The 14,393-nt window shown below is 38.4% G+C and overlaps 1 protein-coding gene across 1 annotated transcript in view; it reads left to right on the top strand.

Annotated features, from left to right (window-relative positions):
* Positions 1–14,393, top strand: part of LOC102149353 (uncharacterized) — a 315,161-nt gene that overhangs the window by 76,049 nt on the left and 224,719 nt on the right. The window contains exons 8-10 of the mRNA XM_070245788.1: positions 1,528–1,604; positions 4,280–4,400; positions 6,352–6,585. Of these exons, the coding sequence (XP_070101889.1) occupies positions 1,528–1,604; positions 4,280–4,400; positions 6,352–6,585 (432 nt within the window). The remainder of the gene's footprint in view (positions 1–1,527; positions 1,605–4,279; positions 4,401–6,351; positions 6,586–14,393) is intronic.

Genomic DNA, 14,393 nt, shown 5'->3' with positions numbered 1-14,393 from the left:
TGACTCGACGGTTTTGAAAATTCTCAGCCTGCCAAGATGACAGACAGCGCAAATGAAGAAATGGCTTCTGAGCAAAGAACGAATGCCAGGAAAATATGATTCAAGGATGAAACCAAGAGTGTGACTGTCAAATCTTTTGTTAAGGCTTCAGAAATGTCACAGGTGATGCCTCAGAATACTGTTCACTCAGAGCAAAGGCATTCCGAAGAGATTAAGGATGTGCTCCACTGTTCCTCTGAATTGACCAACTGGGTTTGTTTTTAGGGGACTTAAGGTCATTATCCTAATCCTGTCAGTGCAAACCTGTGGTACAGAAGATCTGCTCTTGAAGAGATTTGGGGGTTTGGTTTTTGTCTAATGAAGTGAACTCCACTAAGATTCACAGAAGAAATGCAAGGTTTTAAATGGAATTATATAAGCAGAAAAATCACCTACTTGGACTAAAAGGGGCAGAGAGAGAGCAGAATAAAAAGGGCCCTATAGATTCCCAAATTCTCCTGGCAGGAAGAAGGCTGAGAAAACTGTTTAGCTGCAAGCATGTGCTACCTTTCATGAAACAAGGAAGAAAGATCTAGAGGGTGGAACCACGAGTCCAGAGGACAGAGCTGAGAGCCATGGAGAATCATTTTCAGACCTTGAGACTTAATCAAGGAACTGCCAACATTTGCTTATCTTGATTTCATAATTGCTATGGACTCATGATCCTGGTCTCCTGTTATTCCCACCTTTGTATAGTTCCCTCCTACACTGTACCAGAGTTAACCTGTGTCACCAATAGCGTACAGCAAAAGTGATGCTATGTCATTTCCAAGATTAGCTTATAAGGGACTGCAGTTTTCATCTTGAGTTTGTTCTTTCTCTCATATTCTCTCTTCATTCACCTTCACTGAATATATTGATCTTTGCCTATATGATACCCTTTTGGAACATCTGGAGGAGTATTATTAATAAGGTTACCATACCTTATAGTTTGTATGGGATACTCCTGGGTCATGCCTGTTCTTCTAGAATAATTGTTTCCCCTCTTACTCCCCAAATGTCATGGATTGGAAGATAAATTCTATAACCACAATTATTATTAACATTTCTAGTGACCTACACATCCAGCCATATGTTCATTTATATTTTGTTAAACTGTACCATTATGTGGTATGGGTGCATGTGCATGTGTGCATTTGTGTGTGTGCACCTGTGTGTGTGTGAGAGAGAGAAAGACAGAGAGATAAATAGAGAGAAATAGAAAGAGACAAAGAAAACTGTGTTGGTATCCACTAAACATTTCTCCTCCCTTTTTTATGTTGTTTACTATTGTACCTATCTGACCAAGAACTCACTAAGCAGAGAGCGAAAAGTCAGATTCCGTAATAAGGTAGCTGCTAAAGTTTGAATTGCCATGTTCTTTTTTGTCTCCTGGAACCTAAACCTTTATGAGTAAGCATATCTCAGTCTTAGAAAAGCCAACTTTCACATAGATATTTCAAGTGTATTTTGAATCAATCTATTTCATTTCTGTCTTCTTTCATGCAGGATTTGAAATTTGAAGGGGAAGGACTCAGTCAATACATTCCTATGTCATGTTTGAAGACTGACAAAACATTTGAGAAGTATGTTCCATAATGGTAGCGTTAATGCATTTTATTTTATTTTGTTTGTTTTGCTGTAGATTAAATATAGGCCAATTATAGGTGACAGGCATGCCCTAGTTTGATTCACCCTAAGAGTCAGTTCTGTGGGACCCATGACTCCATTTGTTCTTGGGGATTTATCTGTGTCCTTTCATCCATATGTGACAGTTTGGGGATGGAGCACTATAGTTATGGTGGTATAGCTAGGACCCATGTCTTATTTATCTCTCAGAAAATATCCAAAGCCTTGGTCCAGTGTAGGAACTTTCGAGATTTGGATGTCGTTGTTCCTCCATTCCAGTGTAGGAGCGGCAGTAGTATAATAATACCTTGTTGGATTATTTTAAGGGTTATTTATATATTAAATACATAAATATAATGTTTTGAAAAGAGTGCCTTGAGCATGCTAAGCACTAATAAATACTAGTTAATACTGTATATCAATTGTTCTCAACAGGCATCAATTTTGCCCCCAGGGGACATCTGGCAATGTCTGGAGACATTTTGATTGTCATGACCGGGACTAGGGAGAGGTTTGCTAATGGCATCTAGGGAGAAGAGGCCAAGAATCTTGCTAAACATTCTACCATGCACAGGCAGGCCCCTACAACAAAGAATTATGTGGTTCAAATGTCAGCAGGGAAGAGGCTCAGAAACCCTGCGGTACATCAGTGCTGTTACTCATCACTGTTTTATTTAACTAATAATCCTACTACAGTGAAAATAGCATATCAGCTGGAGTGGGACCTATCTCTCTGAGAAGACTATTCCTTGCCTGAGAGAATAGGATTATGCATTGCTGAGGTGTCATTTCGACACTCAAGGTGGAGATCAATGAGGTGTAGGATAGCATGGCTCCCATGCCCAAGGTTTTTAGTGGTAGGACTTCAGACCAGGAAAATGGCTTGGGAGGTCTACGAGACATTATATGCAGGAGAGTTAATTACAGGCTAACTTACAAAAGTGAAAATTGGAACTAACCTAAATATTCAACAATAAATGATTATTTAAATTATGGTAGAACATTAGAAATAAAGCCTAGTTCATTACTAAAAAATTAGGCTACAGAAAAAAATTTAATCTCATGGAGAATGCCCATAATATACGAAGTGGAAAATACAGGTTACAAAATAATATTTACAATAGCAGCCTCAGTTTCTGAAGAAAAAATTATGTCTAGCTACCCAATTGTGAAGAATAGACAATATTTTACCAGTGTTTGTCTCTGGGCTGTGGACTAATGCGTGGCTTTTGGGGGGACTTTTGATATAATTAAATTTTATATAATGCACAAACATAAACATATATTTGTATAATCACGAAATTAATAAGTGCTGTATACAAAGGGAAAAAAGAGTGATAATATGCCACAGGGCCTAATTCAAAAGTGAGCTGATGACCAGGCTGGCTCCTGGTCTAGGGGACGACTGTTCCAAGAGAACACAGAAAGCTGGACTGAGCTCTAGGTCCCTGCTGTCACCTGAAAGCTGGGTTTTAACCTTTTGATGTGCATTGTGTTCCTTTTTAATTAAGGATGATATTTTTAGAAAACTTTTAATTACAAAGAACTGAGATTGCAACCAAGGACCTTGTTTTGTTTTTTTCCACCTTAGGATGATAATCATGAATTAAGTGTCTAATTATTTAGATTAAGTTTTTAGGATAGTCCATGAGTGCCTCACAATTTTTGCCAAAGGAACAAAGAGAGAAACTGAGGAAAGCATTTCACTGTGGTTAACGTAACATGTTTGATGTTTACTAATGAAATCTGTTTACCTTCATAACTGTATAATAAGGCCATTAAAGACAATAGATACAGTAGTTTAAAAGTAATAAAATTTACAACAAAGTGTATTTAATTTGAAATTGAATTGCCGGCAAATGGGTGTCCTAATGAACCCTTGTGTCAAATGTAGCTCTAACCAAATTAAGGGGAATCATTTCTATCACAGGAGACTAAATCGGCTGTGAGATCCAAAAAGGCCATTCCTCTGGTGGGGGTACAGTCATTGTCACAGATGGCCCCGTTGGTGGAATTAAGCTTAAGTCAGGAGACGTGAAATACAAGATCCTTCTTAATTCAAATGAATTTGGGAAAGCAGGCAAACACAGTTAAAAAGCTAAAAAAAGAAAAAAAAGGAGTCAATAAAGAAGAACCTCAAATAAAGTCAGTAAATGTTAACACAAGGAAAAAACCCTGGGGAACATTTTGAGGATAGAAATAAGTCTTGATCTCTGGCCATTGCATTAAAAAAGAAAAAGTTTATGTCATCTCAGTTATTCATTTATTTAAATAATTTTTCCCCAGAGTTTCTCTAGCAGTTTATAAGATTGAAGGGGTAGGGTAGAAAATGAAGTGGCAACAAGTCTGATCAAATATTTGATCTTCTCGAAATTTCTGAAACAAGAGACATTTTAATTGTTGGGAGATCCGTAGCGAATACACTGAGTCTTATATTTTACAGGGTCACATTTCAAAAGCTACTCACCTCCCGACTTTAATCAACAGCAGTATCTGTGTGTGGTGTTTATCTTGTTCCCAGTTAATCTGAGAAAATGTTTAAGGAGAACATCAAATTGTGTGGTGGTTCCAAAGGCAAATCTTTTCATTATACCCCATGTCAATTTCTCTTTCTTTTCTTTCACCTCTGCAGAGCTCCCCATCGACCATTAATTGCTGACCTAAATGTTTGTGAAGAAGACAGCGTAGCCAAGCTCTGTACCCTCACAGAAGGAACTCATGAATCAAAGAAAGCAGCAGGACCACGCTGGAAGGTGGGGCTCTTGCAACTTTTTTCCTCTGATGCAAAATGTTAAATGGTGAGATCTGTTTTATCGACTCTGTTTCCTGTTGTGCTTTTCTCCTGTAGGACCCTTTAGAGAAACGGATTTTTAGCAGGTCTTAATAAATATTTTTGAGGAGATTTCTGTGCTCAAATAGAATGGCTAAAACTCTCAACTGTGAAGCCTTTGGAATTCCTCAAAACTGTGTCGTGGTACCAGGCTGAGTTCTCCTAGACAATGAGGCAGCCCTGCCCCCATGCAAATGAGACAAGCCTTGAGATTTGATGAATCTTCTATCTGCTTTTCCTACTCATCTGACACTCGCTTTGAGGAAGGTTGTAAATGCAAGAGAGATTGTGGTATAATTCCTCAGACTGGCATTTCTGCCCCCTAGTCACCATTCGATTATCTTCCAAATTGCTGTGTTTCAGAGAGATAAAGATTTTTTATGGCTTGCTGACTTGAAACAACCACAAGAGCCGGCAAAGAGATGGCTAAGCGGCCGTGCATAGTAATTCCATTGGTAAATGACAAAATCTTTGTTTGTATGACATTTCCCAAATTACTACAGAAGATGAATCTAAAATACAAAATGTCACATTTGGCATGCAAAACTATCACAATATATTTCCGTATGAAATTCATAGAGGCGTTTAATTTAGAATGTGTTTAATAACTCAGTCTGCCTGCACTGGTAATCCTGCCTTGAGGTTTAAAGAGATTGTCTTATTTATTCACTTGGTGTTAATTTTTAAAATATTTTTGGAAACCAAAATGTTAAGGTTAAGTCTTTATTGTTAATTAAGATTTTCTAATTAAGCCAAAAATAATTCTTATTCTGATTAGTTTTTAAGTATGACTTGTATGAAAAAACAAAAGAAGTTTAGCAACTTTCGCTGTTTATTTAACTGTGATTTCCAGAAGCACGCTATCTATATGGAAATATATATTATCTCTCACACAAAAAACTCTAGGCAGATTAAAAAGTGTTTACCGTTGGCTGCGGATTAACGAGTGGTGCTACTAACACGGGTAGCTAAGAGAGTAACCTCCTTCTGAACATGACATTATTTTTCTTAAAGTACAATGGAATAGAGAATTCTTCGAGGTCAAATTATTCTGAAGACTATTAGGGACTTGTGAGTATAAAAAACATGACTTAATGACATTGGAGTTATTAATAATCCCAGTTTAATTTTTGTTTAATCAGAAACAATAGTCCATTAAAAATCTTATCAATTTGTATAAACTTTTTGGCACTTATTAAAAGTGAAAATGGCCTATTTCTCTTGCTGTAGGTAAGCAATGAAATTCAAATGTCCTGTAAAATATTCCTGAGTCGTGGTTTTCAGTTACATGCAATTTACACTAAGTTTTAGGTTGAAGCACATACCCATGCTAGCCCCCCTTTATCTCTTGACTCTGATTTGAAGCTTAGGAGGCAAGTTGACCTCATCTTTAAATCGAATAAAAGGATTCGATCAGGTGTCAGTCTGACCTGTTCTGCATTCATCTGTGTGGCGTAAGGTCTGTGATTAGTGTTAGAGGTAAGGGCTGTCACCATTCAAACTCTGAGTTTGAAGCTTACTGCCATGTTCAGCCATCCCAGATATCTTAAGAGACATGCTGTGTGGTTTTTAGAAGTGTTGGTTTCCCGTTAATTCTATCTTATTGTAATAGATGAATGGTTTCTGATGTCACAGATCATTAACATACCATGCTTAAAAATCGGCTAAACTTGCCCTCACATAATCGACAAGCTTGCCTTTTGACCCCCTAATTATAGATCATGTGTCCTCCTCTGTTATCATTGCTAATACCTGACAATTACAGATTGAGTAAAAATGATTGTCTACTTTCCCTCGCCCCGAGAAGCGCATTGTGGCTAATTATGTGGTTGTGCCCAGTTCCTGGGTAATTCAAGAACCCATCTTTTCTTTAGGTTGAGCAGTCTCAGTCACCTCAGCCTCTTCAAATGCAGATGAAATGCATAAGGGGCCTCAAGAACAAGGCTCCCCAAGGCGCCTACCTCCTCCAAGTGTCCCTGCTTGAGAGACCAGGAGGCTCCGTCTTGCAGTGGGGGCAAATGGAGCAGCTGAAGACCAGAACACACCCGGTGAGGCATGATGGAAACTTTTATGACATGGGGCTGTATTTCCATGAGAGTCTTTATGTGGTAAGCTGTCCTTTTTGCACACATATCACCTTTTAATTAGCCTTTCGCTCTCCTTACCTATCCATCTTTTCATCTCTATTCGTGTAGGTTTATATAATAGACTTTGTGTAGTAAGCGTAAAGGATTTCATTCATTGATTTATCCATTCATTCAGTAAATACACAATTAGCACCCACTATGCACCCAGCACTGTGTGGTGGATCATAAACGGACTCAAGTCCTGTGTAAAATGGAAATGCCATCCTTGGTTATCAAGAACATATATTATGGACTCTTGGTATCGTTCTTTACCTTTTCAGAATTTACATGCCAGGAGATCATTGACATGTGTATTTTGTATGTAACACAATTATATGTGTGTAGGCAGCTGGGGGCACTGATCTTAGGTTAGAACCAAGCTTTAGGTAAGAAGAGAAATTGGAGGGACTGTTCAGAAAATATATTATGGGTGAGGGGAATGTGTTTACTATGCAAAAAGATTCTAGAGGAGACAGTGGGGAGGTGGGGAGCAGTGGGTAAGATTAAAGACTGATCCTGGGCGCAGAGATGAGAAGCAGTGGTCAGAGATCAAGTTACCTGTGGAAGCAAAGAGGGAAAGCTCAGCTTTCGCTGGGACATAGCACTGGACAGATTGTGTCTCCCAGGGAACTCCAGCCCAAAGAAGAGAGAAAGGGGACCAGACTAGTCCCAGAACATTTATCGCATGCTGCTCATTGGATGCCAGGCGTGCGCACAGATTGTTCACAAATACAGAATTGCCTTTTATGCTATCAATTTGAATGAGCAAAGCAAACATTGTAAGAGTCATTGTAAGAGGCAAGAGTCATGTAAGAGTCAACTCAGTATCACAGAGTGATATTTAAGAAAACAATAATTTTTTTCTAAAATAGGAGTATGCTTTCTTTCCCCATTTCCCCTTAGGTCTTGTGTTAAAAGGTATCCTTTTTGGGGCCGGCCCTGTGGCCGAGTGGTTGGGTTTGCCCGCTCCGCTTCGGCGGCCCAGGGTTTCCTCCGTTCGAATCCTGGGTGCGGACGTGGCACCACTCATCATGCTATGCTGAGGCGGCATCCCACATGCCACAACTAGAAGGACCCACAACTAAAAATATACGACTATGCACCGGGGAGCTTTGGGGAAAAAGAGGAAAAATAAAATCTTAAAAAAAAAAAAGGTATCCTTTGAATTAATTTTAGTGTGTGATATTTCATTAAGGGTAGTAATATATTATTCACATGAATGCAGTCTTCAGATAATGTATTGCATTTATTCTGGCTACTGAATGACCAACTGAAAAAGTTAAAATGGAAAGTGTAGCTATAAAAATGAGCAATTTTTTAAAGTAGATGTATAAACTGCAAACCTAGGATGCCGCTACTTACATCCAATATGTGAGAAGAAAACAGATATTCAACCTCCATTTTTGCTGCCTTTACTTTTAGATATCTAATACTTTTTGAGGACAGTGGCTGTTTCTTTGTTTTCGTTTTTCTTTTTTTTTCACTGAGGAACAACTCCCTAGTGAATTTTAAGAAATGGAAAAAATCTGTGTTTGTTAAAGCCACACCATCGAATAGCAAGCACAAAGTCCCAGATGACCTCTCCATTGTTTGGAAGCTCATAGGGGCTCAAAACAAAGGTAAAAAAGAGCCTATTGTTGGGAGCCATGTTCTAAACAGACAGTTAGTGGAGGTCGCAGCTTAACCCTAAGCTGTATTCACTGCCAGCTGCAGACATGGTTTGGAGAACTGGTAGTGAGGGTGACAGCGGTGACACGAGAAGTCTCTTTGAAACAGAGACTTAACTCTTCCTGGGAAAGAATTCTTAAGGGAAAAGGGGTTCTCAGCTGACAAGATTCACTGAGGAATCGAGCCTCAGTTGGCTCGTCTGTGCAATGGGATAATAATAGCTGCCTACCGGAGGCATCGTAGGAAATGACTGAGATAATACTCATGGAAATACATAATGCCAAGGCCTGGTAAGAATTCAGAAGCGTCTTCCATTATTACTCTTATAATTATTCTGTCTTTTTGATAGTGAAGCTCATAAATTCTTACCCAGTGGACTTTCATTTTAATGAATATGAGAGATGCTTATATTTCAGATAACTTCTGAATTAACCTTTGCTTGAGAACAATGTAGGTTAACAATGTGTTTCTCTAATGAGTGATCCCAAAGGCCTTGTGAAGAAGTGCGGGATGCATGTGTGGCATTAGTCCAGGGTGGCTACAGAGAGGACTTTTCTCCTGGGGGACCCCATTCCTCTACAGGACCAGACTTTGAGGACAGGTACCAAGGAGGCAGCAGGCCTGCTTCAACCCCTGAGCTGAGGTCTTGGTTCTCACCATTTACGTCAGTGAAATTTCAGCAACGTAGTGCTAGCTAAGATTTCAGTTAACAATTTTAAAAAGGGTCCAATCAGTACCTAATAAGCAATTGCATTCTTTTGGACATTTTAATTAAGTACCTAAAACTTGAGGCATGAATCTAGGCTACAAAAAATGTCATGCAAAGAGCTTGCTTTTTAGAGCCAGCTGCATAAATACAGTTATGCATCGTTTAATGATATTTCAGTCAATGACTGAAATATGGGACTGCATATATCGTGGTGGCCCCATAAGCCTAGGTATGCAGTAAACTGTACTATCTAGGTTTGTGGAAGTGCACTCTATGTTATTCACACAACGAACTGCCTAATGATGCATTTCTCACATGTCCCAGTCGTTAGGCCACGAATTACTGTAACTGTATTAGTTGAAAGGTGAGATATAGTGTTTTTATTATTGTTGTTGTTGGTTTAGATGCCCATCCTGGCTCCCCCCATCTGAGTGTGAATTCTGAGTGTACAAGCCACATCATTGCTACATTTGCTTTGAACATCTTCCATGCGTGCTGTTGAATGATCCTACAACAGACAAATACAAATGCCAGATCAAATGCCAGGAGGGATCAGAGAATGAAGAGGTGCATCAAGGACGTCACCAGGGAGAGCAGACAAAACCACCAGGAGACTGAGATTGCAAAAATGTTCACAGTGTTAAGCAGTGTATCAGGTCTGTAGGGAAAGCAGAGGCTGGCTTTTCCTCCAACAGTAAAATGCATTCTTCGCTTCCTGCCAAATAGAACAAAAAATGTCTTGAACTAGTTGAAATAACAACCCCAAATTTCCTTCCCCTGTGTCAGAAGCAAACAAACAAAAAATAATTACCTCCTGCCACAGTCAAGGAAAATTTACTCTTTAACAGCCTGACAAAATGTCACTGAATTACATCCATCCCTTGGTATCACCTAGCAAAATCCTGGATCCCCAAAGAAATACACTAGGCTATTTCACATTCAGTGTATGTAAGAAAAGCACAAAATTCGGGACAAAAACAAGAAAAGCACCAAACCCTCCAGAACTTGACAGGAAAGAGAAGTCATTTGAGGCTGTTTGATTTCAGAATTAAAATGTTCTTGCTCAAAGTCCCGTTCATTCCATTGGGCTCTACCCAATAACATCAGATTTTTTCTCTAACCACACAATTCTGCCTGCCAGTCACTCTGCTAGCAGTTTGTGGGAGATTGACAGTTAAAACAGTAAGTGTCAAGAAATGTAATTTTTAATAATAGGAATACAGACATAAGTGTGCATTGCATGTATAATTGATATAGGGACATTTAAGATATATACTCCACTTCTTTTTAAATATAAGTCTAACGTAGGTTCATCTCTGTTCTTAATTGATGATTAGGAGAAATTGGCTCCATATGGCTGGTCGTTTGAGAGGGCAGGGCATCTTACAAATGCTAAATGGGAAGAGATGGTCATCTATGACTAGGCAGAAAGAAGGGCCAGGGACAGCATTGCCCAAATGAAAAGGCAAGTCCTAATTATAGGAGAAGCACCCAGTCTGCTGAGGAAACGTCTTCATGATATGCCTGTAAGGTTGTTTTGCTAATGGATCTTGGAATGAAGGCACAGTGTTATAGCATCAAGGGTGGCTTATCTTTGGCTTCAAGCTGGGCCAGGTGGCAAACACTTAAGGCTTAAGTTGAAAAAGGTTGTTTATAGGTGTTTGAGGAGGCTCCTGGGCTCCTGAGGGAGGCAGCAGATATACAGGTAAGCCCAAAGGTATCACTCCAGACAACCCCAGTACCACTTCTGGATACTACCACTTGGATTTTGTCCTAAATAATCCCACATCTTTACTGGTTTTCCAGTATTGTAAGGAGGAGGTGGTCAGATAAGACGAGGTAACTGGTGAGTCTGAGCTGCCATCCCTTCATGTAAATCTGGTAATAACAACTTCCTTATTTCAGTGACTTTAAGAATTGTATTAAATTAAATTATGGACTTCAAGCTTAAGCTCATTAATTTTGAGTATCTGGCTTGAAGATTTTGGATAATTCCTTGGTAGAGACTTTTTGGACCTACTTGTCTTTCAATGTTTATACTGGAAATATTTCAAGTAGAAAACATTGCCTTCTTTGTTGATCATATTCATTAACAGCAAATAGGCGAGGATCTTTGGGAAGAAATGTACCCCTAAATATACCTTTCGACTTTCGGTTTTGACAAGATGTTAAGACCAGTTATGTTCAGATTATCTTAGTCTACTGTCCTGCCAGAATTAGGAGTCAAAGGCATATTTTGTTTTCAGATTATGTTCTATAAACATCTGGAAATTCTAGATGAAAAATGAGCAAAAGGCTTTTGGGTGCATTGATAAATACTCAAAAAAGAAAGAAATGTCCTTGAGTACCAGAAATGAAGAGGAAATTCAAAATCAGACAGGGAAGTGGATAAACTGGGGCTGTGGCTGCCTAGGAGAGGGGAGAAGAGATTGTCAATCTTGTTGATCTAAAGTTCTGGATTCCAATGATCATTCAGGAGATGAGGCCTTGGGCCCGTTAGGTATGGTGTGTTGCAAAAAAGTCTCGTAAATCTAGGATATTCAAGGATTAGTCTAAAAGGGATAGCCTAGACAGAAAATCTGCCCACCGATAGAGGGAAATAACAAGAAATTCTCTTTCTGTATCTAAGCCCTGCTTAAACTTTTGTTTCTCCTGATAATCTAGCAATAGAATTCCTATAAAGGAAAAAGTGTAGTACTTGAAATGAAAAATTCAAAAGATATATTTTTATACAGATTAGATCCACTGAACAGAGAACTAATGAGCTGGAAGCCAGATCTGAGGACATCTGCTAGACTGTAACACCAAGAGATGAAGAGGTGGACAGGTGAATTGACTTGAAAAGATGTAGAACAGAAGGGTTGACACACATCTTGTAAAATTTCCAGAAGCAGAGAACAGAGAGAAAGAGGGAATAAATGCTACATGAGGAGTAATAGCTATTAATTTCCCAGACTTGCTAGAAAACAAGATCTCAGATTAAAAGAGCAGAAGTTCTGAGCAAGACAAAGTAAAATCAATCCACATCTGTGCACACTGTAGTGAAACTGGGAACAGCAATAGGAGAGGACTGAACAACATATTCAAAATTTTGGAAAAGAAAATTTAAAAAGATGCTCACCTAATGTATCATTCAAGAGTTGGGGCATGGATGCCCCAAATGAATAGAAACATTTTTGATTAAGAATATTGTATTAGTTTCCTAAAGCTATCCTAATAAAGTAGCACAAACTTGGTGGGTTAAAATAAAGAAATGTATTGTCTCACAGTTCTGGAGTCCAGAAGTCTGAAGTCAATATGTTTGCAGGGCCATGCTCTCTCTGAAGATGCTAGAAAAGAACCGTTCAGTGACTCTGTCCTAGTTTCTGTCTTCTCATGGCATTCTCCTTGTATGTTTTCACGTTGTCTTTCTTCCCTCTGTATGTGTTTGTCTCCCTGTCCAAATTTCCCCTTTTATATGGACATCAGTCATATTGGGTTAGAGTCCACCCTGATAACCTCATCCTTAACCTGGTTAAATCTACAAAGATCCTATTTCCAAATCAGACTACGTGCTGAAGTACTGGAGATTAGAATGTCAAAATATCTTCTTTTGGGGAACACAATTCAACCCATAATAAATATACCCTTCACAGAACCTTGCTAAAAGGACTAACAAAGCATCTCTTCCAAGAGCAAGGAAGAATGCAGGAACTAAAGACATCTTGTGTTATTCTTTTGAAACGTCTATAGTAGAAATGTTTTATAATTTTACAAAACAAACAGTATGCTTTTTCTGTTCAATTTTAATAAAATGTTAGGAAATTAAGAGTGTTTGAATAGTACAAGGAAGACTAAATGATCATATAATTTGTATAATTAAATGATTATTCCTCCAAATAATTAACTCAATAAAAACTCAAGTTAAATCAAGGGTTGGGGCTGGAGCATCTCTACTTTCACAAGACGTGTACGCTGCAGTGTGGAAACCATTCATGTATGTGTGGAAATCCATGTTGTTTACAGTTAGAAAGATGAACAGTTACAGAAGACATTACTATAAGAAAACATTAAATTAGGAAAATATTATTATAGGAAAATTGGATGCATCCTTCAGAAGTTTGGTGAAAGATTTTACTCTTTCTTCAGTTGTACTTGTTTTATAACACATTCATGTGGATAAAGAAAGATGGCATTTTTAGAGCTATTTAGAAGATTGAAAGAAAAAATGTATTAAAGTACTTTTTAAAAACATAAAATTACAAATTAAGAATTAGGACGACTACTGTCTTATAACTGTCTTGCATGATCATCCTTTTGGAGTGACATTTTAAAATATCATTGAACTTTGGCTGTGGTATTTGAGGTGAAAGAAACTTCTGTTAACTGTTAGAACTGCTATGCTTACAATTTTCATTTTCACTGGGTACAAGAATTGGTCAACTTTAAAAAAGGATGCAAATAATAAGTTAAAGAAGCAAAACCAGCAAAATTCAGGCAAAGAACATTGATTAATGAATTTTAAAAAAATTCTGAAAGGTCATGTGCTCAAGTTGGGCCAAGCCTCAGGCAGATCTGACAAACATGAGCGGGCCCTCTGTGTGCAGCAGGTAACCCATGCTGACTCCAAATTTGCTGACATTACAGGGTTATTATTTCTGGAAGGATGTAGCATTCTGGAACAATTTCTCTAATAATTCCATTAAGACCATGGTTTCCTTCAATTTAGGCTTACATATTTCATTTTTCTCGTTACCCTAGCCCACAAAGAAAATAAAACCATGTCTTGGATTGAGCTTTTGTGTCACCAAAGGAAAAAAAAGCACTTGATTTTGATGGTACTTAACCCCATTTTATTTGATAAGTACATCTATCTTTTGGATCATGTGTCCGTGTGTGAATGATGAAATTTTATGAATCCTAGTTTAAAGGTGAAAAATGACTTGCCTTACACTAAATTGTGGTAATCTTGAGGATTCTTTAAGGAAGAGGTCAAACGCTTGCCACCATTTCATTGGGTAGCACTTAAAACACCTTCTACAGCAAAGAAGCCACAGGGAAAGGGATGTCGAGGAGCAGAATGTGATGACGCTGGCTCCCGGGTGACAGAATCACAGTGAGCAGGCATTTAGCAGTCTCTTACTTTCAAGAAGATCTGCTCTTTACTAATTTGTGACTGGACAAGGCTTTTTCTTTTGACAGAAAAATAAAATACATTTTAATTACTAATAAAATCCTTTGGATATAACAGAAAGTTCCTTATTGTATATCTAAATATGAAGAGTAAATACTGGAGGCCAAGACACGGTAGGATGGTGGTTAAGTGTGTGCTCTTCACCTTGATTTGAATTCTGGTTCCAAAATCTACTTAACAAAGTGACTCAGAGTCATTACCCCATCTCCCTGGGCCTCTGTTGTCTCAACCACAAAGTAG

Source organism: Equus caballus, chromosome 20, assembly GCF_041296265.1.
Source record: "Equus caballus isolate H_3958 breed thoroughbred chromosome 20, TB-T2T, whole genome shotgun sequence".
Taxonomy (NCBI): Eukaryota; Metazoa; Chordata; class Mammalia; order Perissodactyla; family Equidae; genus Equus; species Equus caballus.
Note: the sequence above shows the minus strand (reverse complement) of the source record. Positions and strands in the feature narration are given on the sequence as shown.